This window comes from Leopardus geoffroyi, chromosome B3 (genome assembly GCF_018350155.1).
Source record: "Leopardus geoffroyi isolate Oge1 chromosome B3, O.geoffroyi_Oge1_pat1.0, whole genome shotgun sequence".
NCBI lineage: Eukaryota > Metazoa > Chordata > Mammalia > Carnivora > Felidae > Leopardus > Leopardus geoffroyi.
In genome coordinates this window covers 19,291,397-19,313,492 of record NC_059337.1, presented here as the reverse complement: position 1 = coordinate 19,313,492, position 22,096 = coordinate 19,291,397, and the positions used below count along the sequence as shown (strand labels likewise).

Below are 22,096 nucleotides of genomic sequence, written 5' to 3'. Positions count from 1 at the left end.
CTACAGGCTCATTTGTTACTGCCTGTACACTGTCTGATATCTGATTAATGAGGCCTGTGGATCTATCAAATACAAAACAATCAACCGATCTCTAAATGTTATACTCCTTATATTCCTAATGTGTAACACCTGAGTTTTGACCTATTTCTCCAATTAAATATTGATTTAAAGTTTTATTGAATCCCACTATAAACATTCAACTAAAAATCAGAGTCTGAAATATTAGATGACCTTCAGTGCTTTAAATACCATAAAATGCTACATCTGTTACCCAACTGAGTACTTTAAAACTGACCCAAATTCTACTGCCTTAGGTTCGCATCTTCCTTGTTTCACATGAGCCTCCTTCTTACTTATAGCCATAGTTCCTCCAAGTGTTTGTGAGCCTTCCTAGGCTGTAATGACAGGGGAGAGGATGGTCATGACTGGGGGGCAGGGAGGGCGTCCTGGCCCTGGGGTTGGACTGGGCTGGGCCTGGGCTGGGGGCTATCACATACCCTCTCTCTCCTGATCCTGATGGGGTGAGAATTGTCATTGCCATCTCACAAAGAAGAAACCAGGGTCACAGGGGTGGGGTAGCTTGCCCTGAGTGGAAGGTTTAAACTTGCAGGACATCAGAGCTGGTTTTTGGGTGAGCAGGCTGTAACCCTGGACCTCTTTGTAATTGTGTTAAGAACTGGACCGTGTCCAGCCCTCATGGTGCAGAAGGAAGCTCTCAGGGCAGGTCTGGCCACAGAACGTTCCAATCCATCATTGCTCAGGTGCGTCTGCCTGAACTGGAACAGAAACTTGAGAGCTTCACTTGCTTACCTTCAGGGATCTGGTTGTGCTAGTGGGAAAGGTACCCGAACATCCAGGAATATGGCACTGGGCTGCTGGTAGAGGAGAACTGGGAAATATTTAAACAAGGAAGTGCTTTCCTGGTCTGTGAGGTAATGAGGAGACTAGAGGTCAGCTTCCAGGGCTGGCATGGAGAGCTGCCTCCCCATCACTGTCCCAAGGCCTTCCCGGCCTCCCCAGAGGGCCCTGTCATTATGCTCTGTTGAGGACCAGGGAGGCAGAGGCAGGGCCGAAGGGGCTCCCACTGAGTCAGACCTTTGGGGGTGCTTCCCTGAAGCTCTACTCAGCCATCTCCACCCCATCCCTGGCTGAGCTCAGTCCCCGGCCCACCCCCCCACGTAAGGGAGGCTGGGAACTGATGTGCCAACAAAAGAAGGGTCTGTTACCAAGCAGTTTCTACCAGTGGTTCTTCAAGGGCTATTTCAATGAACGGCCCACCCCTCCCCTATTTCCTTCAGGACTGCCCCATTCTGCCCAGGATGGGAAAAACCATTAGGCACTTAGGGAGGCAGAGGGTTTGAGGCCCCAGGCCCCGACACTCCAGGAGATGTGGCTCCTTCCAGGACAGCAGCCTGCTGGCATCTGGAGGGGTTTCACGCCGCTGTTTTTCTGTAGCCTTGGTGGGGGTTCTGTGTCATCGTGCTTGCTCTGGGGTTCAGCAGATGCTTCCTGCAAGAGGAACAGCAGGGAAAGCAGGACCCACTCCCATTTCTCGAGGTGCTGTGCAGGGGCGTGGGGTCTTGTGCATTCCCAGGTAGGGTCACTACAGAGACTGCAAGTAATCAGTGGCAGTGACTAGCCGGTGATCGTCAGCAAGGCTGCTGCCTTCTCGGGGCGCCTGGGTGGCTCAGTCGGTTAAGCGTCTGACTTCGGCTCAGGTCATGATCTCGCGTTCGTGGGTTTGAGCCCCGTGTCAGGCTCTGAGCTGTCAGCACAGATTCTGTGTCTCCCTCTCTCTCTGCCTCTCCCCCACTTGTGCTCTGTCTCTCAAAAATAAATAAATGTTAAAAAAATTAAAAAAAAAAAAAACAAAAAAAGGCTGCTGCCTTCCCTAGTGCAGGGTGTTGGGTGGGAGGAAGCTGGGCGCTATCTGCTGCGGGAGGGGTCTTGACCCTGCAGCTGGGCTGTCCATGTTCACAATACCAGGGCAAGGGCGGACCAGAGTCAGAGCGCACTGGCTTCTGTCAACTGTCCCCAGCCCCTCCCACCTGTCCTCCCACTGTGGACATCCACCTCTGCCTGGGACTCTCTGCCTATGTCCCAAAGGTGGCTGGGGTGGGCTCTGCTTGAGTCATGCCATGAGGTCAGACGGATGTGAGATTATTGGCCCTGCCCCCTGGGACCTGATACCCTCCGTGGGAGTCAAGTGCCCTCATGGAGGAGAGCGGGCAGAGGGGGACTTCCCTTTACCCGTGGACAGCAAGGCTGAGGTGTGTCCTTCCTGGGGTCCAGGAGAGAAGTCCCTCTCAGCCTGGCTTACCATCATGAAGAGACTTCTATACAATTCCAACAGTGCAGTGAGGAAAGAATAAAGGGAAAGCTAAGGACCTACCACTGTGTGCCCCCTCAATTATCCTCCCCAGAGGTAACCAAGGTCTACCAGACTCTTGGGCATCCTGTGGGATAGTTTCCCCATGCGTGCCCGTGTAGCTAGACATTTTCTGCTCAAATAGTAACTCTATACACGCTGCACTGTGAGTTGCTCTTTAGAAACACAATGCATTTATTATACCCTGGAGAATAATGTTGGACCAGCATGGTTAGCACCGCCTCCTTCTCTAACCGGCTGCAGAGTATGGCATTGTGGGAGGTTCAGGCGGTCTCCCATTTGGGGCCATTATAGGCGATGCTGCAATGACACCCTTGTTCTGTATCTTTGGGCACTTGCATGGAAATTTCAGGATCAAATGCTTAAGGAGGGCTGCTGGGGCAGGGGAAGGACGGGACCCGGTTTCAAAGGGTATGCGCACTTGAAATTTTGATGGATATGGCCAAAATGCCCCCTTAGGGGTGGCCCCCCTGTAAATATGCCCCCTTTAGGCCATTTTCCACTCAACAATGTGATTTTTAAAGATAGGTCGTCTAACATCCCTGCTTAAAACCGCCAGTGGTGTTGATGGAGATCCATGGCCTAGAAAGTCAGGCCTAGTGGGCCCATCCTTAGCTCCTCCTTCTTCCAAATGCTCCACCAGCTCTTCATCTTTCTTCCAGCACAGCAGCTCATTCTGGCCACAGGGCCTTTGCATGCGTGGATCCTCTGACCTGGTGCCCTCAGGTCTCCACAGGGATGCCAGCATGAGGGTAGTAAATGACATGTTGTTGCTGTCCTCCTATTTCCTGTTGGGTGACGTCGGGTGCTACTTATATCTTCTACCTTTTTTCCTTTTTGTGTTTTCTCTTTCTTATCGATAGGTATGAACTCTTTGTTTATAAGACAAAATAGCTATTTGTCTCTCATTTGCCACCAATATATTTTCCCAGTTGACTGTCTTTTGACTTTGTGGTAGTGTTTCCCATTTAAGGTTTCTACTTTTTATGTAGTGAACTTCATTACGCATTTCCTGCACAGTGTCTAACTTTTGTAAAGAGGTGCCCTGAGCTGGTTCCGTGAGGCCGTTGGCTGATCACCTGGCCTCTCCTCACAGCAGCCTGGGCCTCGGGCTGGGAGGAGGCCAGATTAGAAAGGCGGGTTAGGACTAAATCGTGGGGGCCCTGAGTGTCGGCCTCTAGCAGTCTGGCTGCAGGTTATAGAGCACAGGATTCGGGCAGGGGAAGGACGGGACCCTGTTTGCACTTGGGGGGCAGCTGGGAAGCTGTGGTGTGCTGGAATGAGAAGGAAAGGAAAGGAGAGCAGTGACCACCAAGGCCCAGTTCAGGGACAGGGCGGGACAATGCTGATGATGTGGGCAGGAGGCGTAGCCGAACAGCCCCTGTAGGACTCAGTGCCCAGGCCAGCAAAATGAAGTGGGGAGACTAAGCGTGGCTGTTTCTGCCCACGGAATCTGCTGTGGGACTCCTTGCACGGGGGCAGCTGTGGGCAAGGGGTGGTTTTCCTTTCCACCCCTGCAGGGAGCAGGCCTGGGCGGGACAGACCCGTGCTGCTATGACACGCACTCTAAGACAGAGGCTGTGACATTGTTCTCAAGAGGGTCTGTTTATTTTCAGATAAAAGGAACCACATTTGCCTGCATACCCCAGCAAATCTTAAGCTTGGTTTTCATAACTTAATTTTAGAAAAAGATTAACAACTTGAACTGGAGTATGACCTCACGGTCATCCTGCCATCCCGGGTGAAGCAGCCTCAAACGGTTACTCTGGGTAACCACGCGGTACGTGTGCGTGTGCATGTGTGTGCGTGTGTGTGCATCATTTGTAAAAATTCTTGCCATCACACCCATACATCCCCCATTAACAATTTCACTTTTTCTACTCTGCTGTACACGTGTGTAGTAAATGTTTAGCAAATACATCATTTGGTAGAAGCCCCATACAATGTGACTTCACAACTGAGGCCCAACCACTGAGCTATTACTTAATTTGTTAAAGTGATAAGCAAGATTATTATGTGCAAACAAACAGGGTTTGCGTTCCAGCTGCGTCCAAGTGTATTTTACAAAGCTATAAACACACGGCCCTTTCTCAAGTCCTGCTGATTGAGTTTCCCCTGCCTTTTGTCGGCAGAAGAAGAATGTAAAGGCTGAGGCAGTGCTCTGGGCGCTGGACTAGCTCTGGGCTTTCTGGCTGTGTCACTTGAAGGAACTCATTCATTCCCCCAAGGGTTTCTCACACAGAGACTTTCCTGAGCGGGAGATACCTGATCTCTGCTTGCCCAAGCGGGGCCCCAGGCCCCGGGGACCCAGAGGCTTGTGAAATGTCCTGAGAGCCTGGAGGCCACTGGGGGGAAGGGGCAAGGGTCATCGCCCTCCTCCCACCCTGCCCCGAACTGCTCCCCTAACTGAGAGCCTCTAGTGTAATTCTGTCCCAGCCGTGGGGAGGAAAACGGGCAGGCCTGCTCTGTAAAGGCCCAGCCCACACCCCTACTTTGTGTGACCCAGCACAGAGCAGGATCCCCCTCCCCTGCTCTTTGGAAGTGGATGCAGGAGGCAGGGAGAGTTTCTCCCACCCATCTTCTCTCCGCAGTGGGAGAATGGAGGTAGGCAGCTAACTCCGCCCTGGAGAACCGGAGAACCCCAAAACCACCGCCAGGGTGGTTAACTTCTCAGCATTTCTAGCAGCAAGTGGTTCATGGGAGAACCCAGTCCATCTTCTGGGTCCTCAGGAGGCTGCGGGCTGCAGGCAGAGGGGTCAGGGTGTGGGCCTGGGGCGGCCACTCTGCACAACTGTCATTCCATAGGAATTACCTTCTCTTCCGCATGCAAGCCTCCAGCCGGCCCAGCTCTTCGTAGGAGTGGTAGAAAACATCAAACTCCCTGGTGCCCCAGCCCCTCCAGACAGCCAGGCACCATTCCATGTTTTCGTTCTCAAAGCCACACACAACCGTGTCCTTTGCCACCACGGCCGCATCCACAAGCGCCCTACAGAGAGAGGGAGGTCTGAGAAAACCTGCAGGGGTCCCCACCTAGTCGGGGCCAGGACCCCCAGCCTGCACCTTCTTGGGAGCCTGGCTAAGCGGGTGCATCTGTCCATCCCGGCCTAGCAGCTGCGATGTTCTCTGATGCCCTGCTTCCCTGGGTGGTCCAGCCTGCGGGCAGAGACTTCCTACCGTCTGAAGAAGAGCCTAGCACGGCAGTGCACATTGATGGGGACTGTCTGTAAGGGACTCAGGAAGGCCACAGTTGCAACGAGAGCAGGTAGCCTCTATAACTGGACCCAGACTCCCAAGTGTTGGAAAACACCAACTTTGACTCCTGCTTGTGAATGGCCCATGATGGATTTGAAGCACTGACTCCCTTCCCTTGCCGTCTGCTCAGGCATGGCTCTGCTCCTGTGCAAAGTGCCCAGCTTAGGGAAACGGGGCGGTATATCGGGCAGAAGACCTGTGCCAACATGTCTTAACTACATACACTAGTTTTTTGAGGCTGTGGATTGTTTTGCTGATCTGTGCGCGCACCGGTTTTCCTTCTGGGCCTCTGCCGGGCCGTGCAGCCCACGTCTGAGCCCTCACTGCCTTGCCCTGTGGCCAGCACGCAAACTGGCATGCACAGGGCCTCTGTCCTCCTCGGGGCCTTGCACACTGCAGGCACTCACTAGCTATTTGCCAACAGGATCAATGTCTCAGATGCATTGCAGAAAGCTGGGGGGCAGGGTTCAGGCTATGGCCCCCCCTGTCAGCTGGCTGCCTGGGCTGCTTTCTCCCTACAGTGAACACGCCTGGCTCCTAGTAAACCTGTCTTTGGGGGCTAAATAGGAAAAATGACACCAGGGAAAAATTCAGGAACACAAATCATGGGCAGTCTGAGGTTAGCAGGCCTGGGCTCTACAGACCCGCCTGCTCCCCCAGAAGCCCCACTTGCGATCTGGTAACTACTTTGGCCCACAAACTCAGCCGGGACTCAGCGAAAACACCCAGATCTTGTTTCTGGAATCACTGGCACAGCAGGGGTCAATGGATCTGGTGACTCTCTGAGAACGCTCAGTGCGTTCAGGCAAGGGAGGGGACCTGCCATAGATGTTTCCCCTCCCATTGTCGTCCCATTCTGGGGAAAATGGGTCAAATGGTGTTTGTCCATAAGCGAGATTTATAGCATGGGGCTCAGTAGACAAAGTGAGGTGTGGACACTGCTGGCTGCAGGGGACTCTGAGGATACCAGGTGGTGCCAGCCTCCCATGCCCACAGCCATGCTGTTCTGCCCCAGAATGACCCTCACAGTGGGGTATGACCTGCCTCCTGGTCGGACGCCACCCAACAGGTATGGAGCCATGGATGAGCCTGGGCTTGGGCATGGTGGAGGGTGGTGGGTGCTAGGTCTGTGGCTCCAGGAGGTGCTATATGGGCAGGTGGAGCACCCAGGAAGGGCCCTCCCACTTGGCGGGGAGGACAGTGAATCACCTGGCTCCCTGTTTCCATTTCAGCTGAACTCTGGCCCTGGAGACACACCCCAGTCAGGAGACCTGGTCCACAGGTGCACCGGGTATGCCAGAAACAGACAGCCATGACCACTGGCTGATGCCTGGTTCAGCTGGTATTTGCTGAGCCCCTAGGTGCTGCCTGGAGGACCCCATTTTGTTCCTTCTCTGCCTTATGGCCACACTGGTAGATGTGGCATTTATTTGCGGAGGCCAGAAGGGCGAGAGGCCGTTGTGTGGGGATGTGGTGGAGGGGCCTAGATTCCCCACATCACACCTCGGGTCCTAAAGGAGGTGCCCTCAGTCTTACCCACGCGGAGTCAGCTCGCGGGCTTTTAAGACAGCGATGACACGGCCCCGCTGGCCTCCGGCGTCCTTCTCCAGGCCGATGACGATAACATCGCCGCCGCGCCTGCGAAACCAAAACCGAGAAGGGGAAGCGTTTTGTCCAGGGCTGTGCTCTCCAGGGGAAACGGAGCTGGCGTGCAGAGAAGCACGGCCACAAACGCGCAGTCTCAGTGAACGGATCGAGTTACCGGGAGGGCACCGAAGCTGGCCCCAGAAGGCCTTTCCCAGCGGGAAACCCAATCGCAGCTGACCACGGCTCTGCCTTGTGCTGCCGGCAGCTTCCCTGCGGGCAGGTGAGCGTCAGCGCAGCCCTTCTCAGGTTTGCTAAAGAGATCCCTCCAGGCCCCAGCACAGAGGGGGTGGCCCCTGATGGCCCCTGATGCCACAGCATCTGAAAGCTCCCTCAGGCAGCACAGGAATGTGCCCCACTCCCGGGAAACATACCTGGGGACCCAGATGACGTCTTTCACGGCTAGGATCCTCACGGCCTGCAGGTGCTGGCTGAAAGCCTCCCCGTCCACGGGGGTCAGGTCGTGCTCAGACCTGTCGGAGCCTGCGGTGGGCTCGTGCAGCCTGTCGGAGTCCTCATAGTTGGCGGCAAAAGGCACGCTGGCAGAGCTTGCCGGGGAGCAGGGCAGGCTTGAGGACGACCTGGGGGCCCGGTGGGGGGAGGATGAGGAGGAGGACGTGGAGCAGTAGTCAGTCAGCGAGTCCTGGTGGGTCAGGATCTGCGTGCCCAGCTCCTCGCTGTACATGATGCTCACGTCCGCGATGGAGTCCCCCTTGGGATCTTTGGGGCTGGCTGTGTGGCCGCCGCAGGGCTCTGGACCCAACGGGCACACAGGAAACATGTCTCTGAGCGGGCTGGGGTCCCCGCAGAAGTACCGGGCGCACAGCTGGTAGGAAGCTGCGTGGTACATCACCAAGGAGTTGGCCCTGTCATCCAGGCACCAGACGACCTCCTCCCCCCTGCACTCGGAGCTGCCCACGATCGAGGTGACCACCGAAGGGGCCGAGTAGGGCTCCAGCCTCCTGCTGATCTCCAGGGCCACACAGTCGATGACCAGCAGGCCGGGCCCATTGCTGTACCAGACCTCGGAGCCGCTGTTGACCACCTCCATGGCCTTCACGGGGTAGGGGTTCTGCCGTGTGTCTTCATCTGGGATGCTAAACTTGGACCTGTTGGCTGTGTGTGAGCACAGGTAGGAGCAGCTGTCGTCCGGGGCACCCCGCACCACGGGAAACACTGCCACAAGCCCGTCGGCCAGGCCTGCCAACACCAGGTAGGAATTCTGCAAGGAAAAGACAGCACTGCTCATTGGTTGCACGCATTCCAGGGGAGGAAACAGCACGGGCGCAAGACTCATCTCGGCACACACCCCGTGCACCCCAGAGGAGCAAGGCTCCTAAAGAGGCAGGGGCTGCCAGTGGGACCTTCTGGACGTGCTCCCAAGGGAGGTAACCCAGGCCCAGCTGAGCCAGCCTGCCCGTCTGGCAGTGAGCAGGAGAGGAACGTGTCTGGGGAGAACGAGGCCCATAGCGCCCAGGGGACAAGGACAAGCGCATGCGGCCTGAACCACGTGGCCCGTCTTGGCTCAGGCTGGGTTCTTGCAGTGTGAGCAGGAGGGGTCTGCCTTCTCCTTCAGGCCACAGGAGCCTCCTTCAGAGGCAGGATGTGGCTCCCCCCCCCCCCCCATGCCGGTGAACTCTGCTGGTTAACGACGGGACAGTAGCTGTGGGCAGAGTGTGGGGCTTGCCGTCTCCTGCCCGCCAGCCCCACTGGGCAGGCTCTGCGCGCCCACCCCCCACCCTCTTGCCCTGGGTGCTGGCCTGCCACAGGAAGGGCCACATCTCATCTGTTTCTCTGGCTCCACCCGGTCTTCTGCGCCCATAGACAATACGAGCCTGCCGACCTTATTTATTCTTGAAGAAATTGCTTCCAACTCAACCCTCTTGTGGAGGCGCTTCTTGGACACTGTGCCTACACTCCCCAATTAGCACACCTACCCTGAAATGCCTAGCTGGCAGTGCTAGGGTCCGTGGGTTGCTCTCCGCCCCTGCAGTGAAGCATGTGATCTTCTACGGCACCAGAGATCACTGGGCAAAGTTGCAAGGACAGCGCTAAATGCTGGGACCCACCCCAGGCATCCCAGGAGCATCCCTGTGGAGCCAGGGACAGAGGGCGGCTTTGACGCCTGGATGCCCAGCTTGGGCTGGGGTGGCACAGGAGAGGTTCGGGAGCACAGAGCCAAAGCCACAACAGAGTGGGGATCCAGGCCTGTATCAGCCAGGGTGAGTGGCAGAAAGCCCCCTTTCTGGGACCTGGGCACCCTGGGAACCCGGGAGGTGGGGCTGTCCAAGGTAACAAGGGAACCAGCTCGAGCTCAACAGTGAGGTCAACAAGCCCTAGGAACATTTATCAAAATCCATCTTCAGAATTTTAGGGAAGAAAACAGCCAAAGCAAACAAGAGCAATGTCTCTATCCGATCCCGGCCCTGGGCCCCAGTTGGGGCGGCGAGCCCCACGGCCCGGCTGGGTGTGAACGTGCGCGTGCAAGAATGCAGGGGCCGCCGTCGCGGCCACAGGGCGGCCTGGCCTCGGAGGGGCAGGCCCCTGACAGGGAGGCTCTGCACAGAGCCGGCTTTATTCCCTCTGGTGGCGCGGGCGGTGGTGCCCTGGCTCGGGGGCTCTGGCCAGCAGTGGCCTTAAATAGCGCTTTGTGTCATGTTCTCCTGTGCTCTGGGGCGGACCGGGTCCCGCACTGCCCAGCCTCACCCGTGGGGCCACAGTCGTAAATGACTCGAGGGTGGATTTCAGGCTTTTTTTTTTTTTTTTTTTTTTAAAGAAATAAACTGTAGTAGGATGAAGAACGTATATATTTCACCACTGCCAGGAAGTAATAATAATGCTCACATTTACCCAAGTGCTTGCGCCCAGAGCTTGGGGCACGTTATGCCCAGGGAACCCTCTCTGACTGCTTCTTATCCTCGATTTGCAGATGGGAAAACTGAAATTGGATGGTGACAGCCAGCATGTTTTAAACAAACACCACCAATAAAGACACCGATGATGATTCCTTGAGCGTCTACCATGAGCAGAGCAGAGAGGACGACCAGAGTGGCCTGAGAGCACCACTGGGGGCCTGGGGCCGGGGCAGGCCAGCTGCTCAGAGCAGGGTCGGGGTCTTTGATCTTGAGAACTGAACAGGAGGTAGTCCTGCAGGGGTATGTGGGGTGGGACTGTTGCTAACAGGCAGGGTCTCCTCAGAGTGCAGTGCTGGATGCGGTGGGGAGTAGGGGGCCGGCAGGGGGAGGCTCGCTGGCCCTGCAGAAGGGCAGGGTCCCACTGGAGGAGCAGGAGAGCCCGACCCCCGGGCTGTGGAGATTACCATGCGGGCTTCCATTTCAGAGAGGTGGGGGCTAGAAGGTCAAGGACATGGACAAAGAGGGACCCAGGTCTCAGGCTGACAGTGGGCACCACAAGTGGGGGGAACCGACTGTTCCCCAGGGGTGGGGGCGGGGGGATCGGCGCCTGTTGAGTGGCTCTGGGGTGGTGCTGGCCCTGACAGGTGGGGAAGTAACGCCCCACGTCACTATCAGAAGGGGAAGGGCACACGTCTAAGTGCTCTTTTACTCTGGGACCATGGCATTTGCAGGCGGAATGCAAGCTTCCACTCAGCTCTCTGCTTTGCTTTGCTGGTTACATAGGTTCTTGAAAAGGCACTAATCATGGTCTGTCTTTCTAAGGCTGACTGTAACCTGCCCTGGGTTTGCTGGTCCAAGAGGGCCCGGCTTTGCTCCCACTCCTCATACTGTTCCCCCCAAGCTGGGTGGGCAGAGGGAGTCCCACACCAATGGAAGAGGAAGTGAGAATCAGACACCCGGGCAACCACCTTTCCCCTTACCTCACCTTTTTAATAACAGGCACTGCCAATAAGCAGGTGACGACAGCCGGGGTGTCCAAAGCCCGTTGGGGTGTGTTTAAGGGGCACATGCCCTTGAGGCTATAGATGTAGATCTTCTGGTCCTGCAGAGGCAGAGGAGCCAACGTGAGACTCAGGCTGGAACATGGCGGCCATTTCTTACCAGGTGCGTTCTGCCTTGGGAATCCCTTTGTGCTTTAAAAAGTAACACGTATTGAGGCTATCTGGTTGTCTGCTTTCATATTCCTATTCTTGGCAGAAATGTTGAAAACTACAGAAGAGTTTAAAGAAGAAATGTAAAGGGGCGCCTGGGTGGCGCAGCCGGTTAAGCGTCCGACTTCAGCCAGGTCACGATCTCGCGGTCCGTTCAGCCAGGTCACGATCTCGCGGTCCGTGAGTTCGAGCCCCGCGTCGGGCTCTGGGCTGATGGCTCAGAGCCTGGAGCCTGCTTCCGATTCTGTGTCTCCCCCTCTCTCTGCCCCTCCCCCGTTCATGCTCTGTCTCTCTCTGTCCCAAAAATAAATAAACGTTGGAAAAAAAAATAAAAAAAAAAAATAAAGAAGAAATGTAAAATCGCCCATAACCCATTATTTGGAGAAAATTGCCATGGGGACGTGGGGCCTAGACTCTGTTTCCTCTGGGTATCTGTGTGTTTGTGTCCGCATTCCCGGCAAACGTGGGACCACACGACTGTGCTGGTTTCCCTCACTGATCTCGTGACAATACCCAGCAGGCGGGAGGAGGCCCTGCCCTGCCTGGCTGGTGAGGGAACTGTGTCCGAGCGCCTCTGTGCTGCCCGTCGCTCAGGGATGCCGTAGCCTGGCTAACCTGCTGTCAGAAGCTCAGGCTGTTTCCAGGTTTTCATGACTAGGTGTTTCTCTGGGGTGAACATTCAATAGTACAGACACGTCTGCCTGCTCTTCTCTGCATACCTGGGACGGCTGCACCCGTCCCCCACTGCCCTGCCCGGCCCCACACCACCAGGAGCTTCACAGCATTTGTTTGGGGCATCCCTCTCTGCATTTCTCAGAAGACAGCTTCTCGGGCTTTCCGCTGACTTCTTTGACGGGAAGGCAAAAAGCCTTCAGAGCTGAGTGGATTTGCTGTGTAGATCCGGCTGTGTTATAAGAAACCTGGTCACTTCACTAACCTAATGGGGTTCTCCTGCTGCGATCCTGCCCCTGATACTTATCTCGGCTGAGTCTCAGTCACCAGGCAGGGACAAGGCAGGTTGTTGGCCTTGGTGAGACGCTTCTGCTTCCCAGGGCTGCTGCCACTGTGCCGGGGGCCTCACACGTGCAGGTGGGGTTCATGTGATATTCAGACTTACCTGGGCATCCTGTATTTTTATTTGCTAAATCTGGCTTCACACGGACTGCACCCTGTGCTGCCCACCTCGATGGCCCACCCTGCATGGTGGCAGTTACCTCAGTGGCCGTCCACAGAGAGTTCTGGACCTTGAGCTGGCAGCTTAGTGTCATTCCCGCACAGCTCATCCGCTGCACCTCCATGAGGCCCTTCTCCGTGTTCACCACCGTGTAGTTCCTGCAATGGGCAACCACAGTGTGGTCAGCTCATGGTGGCCAGGGGCCACCTCTCTTATGTCGGCTCTTGGCCTGAAGCAGCCTTGGAGGAGGACATCGGCTACAGGCCTTGAACCCAGAGTTGAATTTTGCCATGTTCTGAGAGACTCCAGAACTGTTCATGGCATTGGGTGCAAGGGGGTTCTGGCCCCACTGGTAGTGCTCGAACATCCGGGCAATGAAAGGGCCTTCTCTTTGGGAAGAGAGGCACTCTTCTGTGACATTGGAGGGTTCAATGAGCTGCCCCCAGTGTGAAGAAGGGGCACAGGGGGCTGTACCTCCACCGAAGCCATTCACTGCCCTCCCACTGGCCTTATCTGTTGCACCCCAGTAGCAGGGGAACCCCTCAATATCACAGTAGACAAAGTCAAGACTAAAGATAGATGGGTGAATTTCATAGTAGGCTGGGGGGCCTCAAGACACCCCTTCCAACCTAGGTGCTCTGAGAACTAATAAGCTGTCATTTATGAGGGCAGCTGTGTGCTCACCAGGTCTGGCCACCCGCTAGCATTTCCGTCTCCCCACTGTCCTCAGTGGCATCCCAGTGTGCTCACTGTCTGAGTCAGAGACTGAAGTTCTTTACCCAGGTCACACACATCTTTTGTCCACACTTCCCCTGGTCTTTATGTGTCTGTCTGTTGACTGACTTCCTTCCCCTCTTTCTCTTTTTTCTCCGGCAGGTTATGTGCTGAGGATTCTGGGGGTGGGGGTGTCCTATGAGGTCCTCACATCCTGGGGTGCCATCTCTCTCAGCCCCCTGCCCCCAATCTCGAGTCTCAGTCAGATTCTGTTTGATTTTTTCAGGTACGAACATTTGCTCATTGGGGTTGTGGATTTCTATTGGGAATGTCTGGTTCTCCTTTTGTGATCATTAATGGCTTGTTTTTCCTAAACAGCATTACATGCATTATTTCAATAGAGATCACAAAAGGAGGACATTCTGTTTCTGGCATTTCTTCCTCATTTATTAGCTTCATTTATTCTCAAAAGGGAAACTTCCTCCTTTTATCTCTTTTGTTACCCTGGGGTACACATAGGAAAGACAGGATACAACCTTGACTCCTCTGTATGTGCCGAGTTTCAAAATAATGTGTTGGTTCTCTAGGAGCCTCCAATGGTGATCAATGAGGGGTTTTTGTTTATTGGCTTGTTTTTCCTAAACAGCATTAGAAACTCATGAATGTAAACAATTTGATGTACCTCAGTCCACTGCAGTTCCTCTTACTAATGGCCGGCCGACTGCCCTATCTTTGGCCAGTGGGAACCTCTTTGGGTTGGCTCCTAAATCCCTTTAATCTACCCTCATAAGTGTCTGATGGCATCCTTGATTCTACTGTGTCAGATGTTTCTGGCTGTCTTCCTGTCCCAGACCTGGAGTCAGCCACTTCTCAGATAAGCTTTGCTTCCTCATGGTATTTAGAGACCATCATGTGGGTCCCAGAGCTCATCATTGGTAACTGGTCATCGTCTCTAGGCCTTTTCAATGGGCAGGATGAGGAAACATGAGTTCATTTTTCTTAAAGATACAATATATCATGAGCCTAAAAATTTAAATTCAGAACTGCAGCTTTTTTATTTAACCTCTCTTTCATATTTTGCATGCCAAAGAGCCCAATGTGCAATGCGTGACACCATTGTAATTACCCACTTTGCCCTGCAATTACAAGCAAAGCCTTAAAATAGCAATAACAACACTGCTACCAATGATGTAAAAACTGAAAACATATATCTTTACATATATAAATAGAAATTAATAAACACACACACATATATGTATTTTTTTAGGCCATGGTTCCTTAGACTGTGTCTTAGGTCAGAGCACTCAGTCTCAGTGCCATAAAACCTGATGTGAAGCTCACCTAGGCTGACCTAAGGAAAATGGCAAATTTCCTTCCCTTTATCTCATTGTGTCTCAAGCTTTACTTTGTCTAAGCCTTATCATATTTTAGCACCTATAAATGTCTGCCACAAGGCTTACTAGAAGACTCCTCATTCCATGAAATGCTCTCATGGCTCTGAAGATGTCACACTACGTAGGTGAGAGAGACCACACACCTTGGCCAGGACTGACGGGTCTCATATTAGATGGTGATTTGGGGGAGTCTGAAAAGTCTTTGATGCTCTTTCCAATACCCTGTCATTTTGGTCCGGTGACCTTCTCCTTGTTTCTCAATGATCTTATCCCCACTTTACCCCAGCCAGCCTCTCCCAAAGTTGCATATCAGATCTTGCCTTTCCTAATATTTTCATCCCTCCACCCACTCAATGTCAAGCATCTGTTTTCTGACCACTACCTCCTGGTTTCCCAGATCACTCCACCTACTACCATAAGTCATTACGGGTGTGTGTGTATGTGTGTGTGTGGCGGAGGGTGGGTTTACACTCTGCCAAGACTTAGGATTTCCTGGTATATTCCATTGTTCCTCATCCGTTTTATGGCCTCCCTTAGGTTCTATGATCCATCTCTGTCATGTGCCATTTGAAAATACCCACCCCCCCATGCCCTTCTCTCCTTCCTGGCAAAAACCCAACTCGGCTTAAAACCAACGGTTGCCTATCTTGCAATGTGGGTCAGCAAAGCATGCTGGGGGAACGCACAATCTCCAACCTCCAGTGGGCCTCAGTGCCATCCTGCAATCACCCTGGTCTCATGTGTCACTGCTCACATCACACGTCATCATTTTCTCCTCAAATATTCAAAACCTCTCCCCATGCTTTTGACCCTCCTGCCACTTCACTGAGAAAAAGATGCAACTAGAAGGGAAGGCCCACAGACTCTCACTTAAGGGCACCAGTTGTGCTTGGCTCTGGGTCCCCTGCTCCTCTCACTACTCAGCAACTGCACTCTGGTGACTGTCCTCTCCCTCCCACCCCCAGCATCATTGACTTCTTCGACTATCAAGCTGCAAATAGCATCCATGTTAAAACAAAGTCCCCTCAGGACAGGAGAACTACTCCAACTAATAAATGACCCCAGGAGTGTTTCAGGATACAAAATAATGATATAGAAATCTGTTGTGTTTTTATACACTATTAACACACTAGCAGAAGGAGAAATTCAGAAAACGTTCCCATTTACAACTGCGCCAAAAAGAATAAAACACCTAGGAATAAATTTAATCAAGGAGGTGAAAAACCTGTACTCTGAACACTTAAGACATTGAGAAAAGAAATTGAAAATGACACAAATAAATGAACAGCGTGTTTGTAGACTGGAAGAACTAATGTTGTTAAAAGGCCCATGCTGCCCAAAGTGGTCTACAGAGTCAATGCAATCCCTATCAAAATAGGAACAGCATTTTTCACAGAACTAGAACAAATAATCTCAAAATTTGTATGGAGCCACAAAAGACCCCAAATAGCCAAAGCAAGCTTGAGGCAAAAGATTAAAGCTGGAGGCGTCACAATCCCTCATTTCAAACTATACTACAAAGCTGTGGTAATCCAAACAGTGTGGCACCGGGACAAAAATAGACACATAGATCAGTTGGACAGAATAGAAAACCCAGAAATGAGCTCACAACTATATGGTCAATGAATCTTTGAATTTGTTTTGACATTTATTTATTTTTGAGAGACAGAGAGAGAATACGAGTCAGGGAGGGGCAGAGAGAGAGGGAGACCCAGAATCTGAAGCAGGCTCCAGGCTCTGAGCTGTCAGCACAGAGCCTGACACAGGGCTTGAACTCCTGAACTGTGAGATCATGACCTGAGCTGAAGTTGGATGCTCAATTGACTGAGCAACCCAGGCGCCCCAATGAATCTTTGAAAAAGTAGGAAAGAGTGTCCAACGGGAATAAGACAGTCTCTTAGACAAACAGTGTTGGGAAAACTTCACAGCAACATGAAAGAGAATGAAACTAGACCACCTTCTTACACCATACACAAAATAAACTCAAAATGGATTAAAGACCTAAATGTGAGACATAAAACTTATAAAAGAACACATATGCAGTAAACTCTTGGACATCAGGCTTAGCAATATTTTTTTGAATCTGTCTCCTCAGGTAGAGGCAACTAAAGCAAAATAAACAATGGGACTGCATCAAACTAAAAAGCTTTTGCACAGCAAAGGAAGCCATCAGCAAAATGAAAAGGCAGCCTACTGAATGGCAGATGATATTCGCAAATGAAGTATCTGATAAGGGGTCAGTATCCAAAATATATAAAGAACTCATACAACCCAACACCAAGAAAACAAGCAATCTGACTAATAAATGAGCAGAGGACCTAAATAGGCATTTTTTCAAAGAAGACATCCAGATGGCTAACAGACACATGAAAAGATGTTCAACGTCACTCATCATCAGGGAAATATGACACAAACCCACAATGAGATATTACCTCACTCCTGTCAGAAGGGCGAGTATCAGAAAGACAAGAAACAAGTGTTGGTGAGGATGTGGAGAAAAGGAAACCCTCGTGCACCATTGATGGGAATATAAATTGGTGCAGCCACTCTGGAAAACAGAATGGGGACGCCTGGGAGACTCAGTCCATTGACCAGCTTCCAACTTCGCCTCAGGTCATGATCTCACAGTTCGTGAGTTGGAGCTCCACATTGGGCTCTCTGCTGTCAGCACAGAGCCTGCTTCGGATCCTCTGTCCCCCCACCCTTGCTCCTCCCCCACTCATACTTTCTCTCCCTCTCTCAAAAATAAAAATATTTTAAAAAAGGAAAACAGTATGGAGGTTCCTAAAATAGCATATGATACAGTAATTCCATTTCTGGGTATTTACCTAAAGAAAACGAAAACACTGATTTGAAAAGATACATGCACCCCTGTGTTTACTGCAGCATTATTTACAATAGCCAAGATATGGAAACAACCCAAATGTCTATCCATAGATAAACGGATAAAGGCACTTTACACACACACACACACACACACACACACACACACACACAGAATATTACTCAGCCATAAAAAGGAATGAAATCTTGGCATTTGCAACAGCTTGGATGGACCTAGATGTATTCTGCTAAGTGAAATAAATCAGAGAAAGACAAACACCATATGATTTCAATTATATGTGGAATCTAAAAAACAAAAGAAAAAATAAAGCAGAAACAGACTCATAAACACAGAGAACAAACTGGTGGTTGCCAAAGGGGAGTTGGGGTGAGAGAATGGATGAAACAGGTGATGGGGATTAAGAAGGAAAAAACCAACAAAAAGCAAAGCCCTGTGTTGACCCCACCCCTGGCAGACACCACCTTCTCTTTGCTCCTCTTAAGCACTAATGCATACATGCCTGTCATTTGCATGGACTCAGTTTTCTCTCTGGAGCAAACTCCATCAGGCTCCCAACCCACCGTCCGTAAACATCTCTCACCATGGTCAGCCCTGACTGCTCCCCAAGTGCATGGTCACCCCAGCAGGGCAAAGTAAGCCTCAGGACATTACCTGGACTCCTCTTTCCCATCCCAGAACACCACCATGTACTCCTGGCCCTGGGATGAGAAGAAGGCCGTCTGCTTCCCACAGGGTAGCTGGTACATGAACGTTGCAAAGGTTGGGTCCTTCATCTGGCTCACCACCGACAGGGCCAGTGGGCGCTGAGGGAGAGAGGCCACCAGAGCCATGAGCAAGGGTCACTTAAACCAGATTGATGCCTATATTGCCCATGAAACCAATGGTCTTGAACAAGGGAGGAAGGTCTAGAAACTGCTCAAAACAAGAGGCTGAAACAACCTCAGATGCCAGAGTGTCTGGGTCATCACTGTCAATGGCAACTTGAACTTTGGTCCTCTGGTTGGCTTAAACTCTAAGATTCCAACCTCCATGCCTATAGACATACAATCTTGTAAAGGATTTTTCTCAGAAGCTTCTTTTACTCCCAATACATTGAATTAGTACCATCTAGTTTGATGAATGCATTTTAACCTTGAAACCACTGGCCTCTTCCCCAAACAGCTAAGTTTTAAAATGATAATATGACGGGGCGCCCGAGTGGTTCAATTGCTTAAGCATCCAACTTCAGCTCAGGTCATGATCTTGCAGCTTGTGGGTTTGAGCCTCGCATTGGGTTCTCTCCTGTCAGCATGAAGCTCACTTCAGATCCTCTGTCCCTCTCTTTCTCTATGCCTCCCCTGCTTGCACTCTCTCTCTCTCAAAAATAGACATTTAAAAAAAGTGATAATATGACTCCTGCTCTCACAAGCAAACTTGCTCCCCATTTCTTTAAAAAGAGATACATACGTTCTCTCTGCTCTTGCATGGGGACTGTACTGCTATAAAGGGGCTGGTATGTTTTGCTTGCATGATGGTGTGACATAAAAGTGGGGAGGAAAAAAAGCTCATTTTTCCTGAGAGTGACACACACACAAAGAGATGAGCTGGATGTATTAGGACAGTAAACATCTCTTTCTAGAAGGGATGAGCAGAGGAGGGTTGCCTCATTTGTTCTAGACCTTTAGTGAAGGATGGGCAGTTAGCTGTACACGTGCATTCTGGAGACGCAGACCCTCCACCACTGTGGCAGGAGGTGTCTGGTCCCCCAGGCCCTGGGCCCCCGGTACCTTCTCGGGCTTTGTGTCCCAGCACTCCATCATGAGTGCCTGCAGGCGATGGAACTGCACCTCCTCGGGCTGCCCCAGAACAGGACGGATGCCCTTGGACAGCTTCTTGGCGATCTGAAGCTGGTGGTGGCCCAGCGCTGGCCGCTGCCCCGACAGCAACTCGTAGAGCACCATTCCATAGGAGAACATGTCTACCTGGGCAAAGAGGCAAGCCAAGTCAGGTCCCCTGCCTGGGCCCAGCACCTTTCAGAAGCTGGCCCTGAGATGGAGGGAGCAGGAGGACACAATTAGACAAGGGATCCTGTCCAAAGGGATACAATCATCAATCATCCACCAATGAATGTATCCATCACTTCCTATCTGTCGAAACATCTGGCCAACCATCTGACCATGCATCATTCTGTCCCTTTCGCCACCCATCTTTCAATCCTTCCTTCCTTCCTTCCTTCCTTCCTTCCTTCCTTCCTTCCATCTATCCATCATCCATCCATCCATTCCCCCACCCACCCACCCACCCATCCATCCAATAAACACACACTGAGAACTTGCTAACTGCCAGCCACTGGTTAAGGGCTGCAAGGATGTCATGTTCCTTTATGTTTGAGAATCAAGACAAGGCAGGAGAACACGGACCCTCAGCTTAATGTGCTAGGCACTAGAAGAGCAGTGTCTGCAAATCATAAAGGGGGGGATGTCTCCTGAATCATAACATGTTGACTCCTCTAATTTTAATGTTATCAAAAGGCCCAGTAAGGAGAAGTTAGTATAGGCCTCCATGAGGGCCAAGAAATAACGTTTTAGTGGGAGAATGGCTGAGATAGACCTGAGAATTTTCAACGTGAAGGTCCCTGTTATAATCTTAGTTTCAAGGTGCCTTGCCTGTGTCACCTGCTACTTAAGAAGCTCTTATTTTTATCACCCTGATTTGCCTTTTCTATTTCGGGTAATAACCACAGGCGATGAGTTAACCTACATATGCTAAGGTCATTCTTCTTCTTGTTTTATTTGAAGGTGGTACAAACGTCCAGTTATAAGATAACATGGGAATGTAATATCCAGCATTGCCATTTAGGCCGTTCCTAAAGCAATTAGCCAATGACTCATCTGTAAATCACCAAATAATGAAAAATTATAGACCAGGGGAGTTTCAGTGCTGGGTGATTAGTGAAGCAGGGATGGCACCAGCTGTAACATGGTTTTTAGTTGCCTGTGTGCCTGCATCTATTTCAGGGAAGAAGGCAAACATTTAGCCATCATGTTGGCCAAGGTGGGCCAGGCAGCTGCTCAGGAGTCCAGTCCTGTCTTGCTAGAATTCACATTCTTCTGGCTTTGGAGGATGCTGTCTTGGCCATCTCTGCCATTCAGTTCGGACAATGCCTTGTGGACAGCACCTATGGGCCAGGAGCCTTTGCCATCCTTACTCTGTCTGCCCCTCACGAGTCCCCATGAGGCTGGTCCACTGTCTCCAGTTTACCCATCTAAATGGCAGAGTTGGGACCCAAATCCAGACCCATTTCTGTCTTGGGCTCACTGTCTACTGTGTACCACCTTCATTATGTCTCTGAATCAAGGTTAGAGAATTCAGAGGCTATAGCACCATTCCTGAAGCTAAGGAGAGGTCAACTTTGACATTGTTAGGTGGACATAGGCCCCTGTGCATTTCTGGCTCAAGCCATACCCTCCTGGTTGAGCACAGGAGAGAGACAGACGTGTGCGTGGGGAAACACAGAGCTCAGAGGCTGCAGGTTCCTGGCCTCACCAGGGCCTGGGCTTGGCTGTGGGGCTGGGCTGGGTAGCAGTGGGCCGGGGTGGGTACCTTCTCATCATACACAATGCGAGGACGGATCTCTGGGGCCTGGTAGCCGGGCGTGCCCTCCACGCCGAGGGCACCCTCATGAAATGACTGCCGTGAGATCCCATAGTCCGACAGCTTGATGTTGATGTGCTCCTTGACGTCCAGAGACCAGACCAGAATGTTGTCCGACTTCAGGTCACAGAAGATGATGTTTTTCTTGTGCAGGTAGGCCAGGCCAGAGGCAATCTGGTAGGCTATTTTTTGGGTGAGCATGTGTCCCAGGGGCATAAAGGAAGAATCTTTGCAGAGAAAAAAAAAAAGCAAACCATCATTACAACTGTCTTTTCTAACCTTTTCTCTTCCCAGATACTTTATATTCTACAGATACTTCTCATCATTATCCGTGCTGGATATAGGAGGAGACAGAGGATGACTTTCTGAAGTGCAATAGTATTTAGAATAGACATTGCTTGATTCCCGGCATTTCATGCCTGGAATTGTTGGTGTTTTTACTGAAACAGCCAGGATTCAAAATTCCTAGAGTTCACTGTAGGCCAAGTTTACTATATTGTCAAGAGGTGGGTTGCAGGAGTAAGAGCTTCATTTTAAAAAAGCTCTCAGGGCACCTGGAACTGATCTCGCAGTTCGTGAGTTCAAGCCCTGCATTGGGGCTCTGTGCTGAGCGCTCAGAGCCTGGAGCCTGCTTCGGATTCTGTCTCCCTCTCTCTCTGTTCCTCCCCTGCTCGTGCTCTGTCTCTCTCTCAAAAATAAATAAACATTAAAAAATAAAAGTAAAAAAGCTCTCGGGGCACCTGAGTGGCTCAGCTGGTTGGGAGTCTGACTTCAGCTTAGGAGATGATCTCACAGTTCGTGAGTTTGAGCCCCACATCAGGCTCGCTGCTGTCAGCACAGAGCCCACTGTGGATCCTCTGTCTCCCTCTCTCTGCCTCTCCCCCACTTGCACTCTCTCAAAAATAAACATTATGGGGCGCCTGGGTGGCTCAGTCGGTTAAGCGTCCGGTTTTGGCTCAGGTCATGATCTCATAGTTCGTGAGTT

The 22,096-nt window shown here is 51.7% G+C and overlaps 1 protein-coding gene and 1 long non-coding RNA gene across 6 annotated transcripts in view; one reads left to right on the top strand and one right to left on the bottom strand.

Annotated features, from left to right (window-relative positions):
- Positions 1–3,977: 3,977 nt before the first annotated feature.
- Positions 3,978–22,096, bottom strand: part of LRRK1 (leucine rich repeat kinase 1) — a 133,216-nt gene continuing 115,097 nt past the window's right edge. For all 5 annotated transcript variants that reach the window (XM_045448806.1, XM_045448807.1, XM_045448810.1 and 2 more), the window contains 8 exons: positions 21,061–21,338; positions 19,245–19,439; positions 18,130–18,281; positions 12,566–12,683; positions 11,126–11,242; positions 7,660–8,507; positions 7,178–7,279; positions 3,978–5,375 (listed from right to left, as the gene is read on the bottom strand). In XM_045448806.1, the coding sequence (XP_045304762.1) occupies positions 5,198–5,375; positions 7,178–7,279; positions 7,660–8,507; positions 11,126–11,242; positions 12,566–12,683; positions 18,130–18,281; positions 19,245–19,439; positions 21,061–21,338 (1,988 nt within the window). In that variant the 3' untranslated portion in view covers positions 3,978–5,197. The remainder of the gene's footprint in view (positions 5,376–7,177; positions 7,280–7,659; positions 8,508–11,125; positions 11,243–12,565; positions 12,684–18,129; positions 18,282–19,244; positions 19,440–21,060; positions 21,339–22,096) is intronic.
- Positions 8,459–10,289, top strand: LOC123582573. The gene is made up of 2 exons (XR_006704466.1): positions 8,459–9,507; positions 10,215–10,289. It is a non-coding gene; the product is annotated as an uncharacterized LOC123582573 (long non-coding RNA).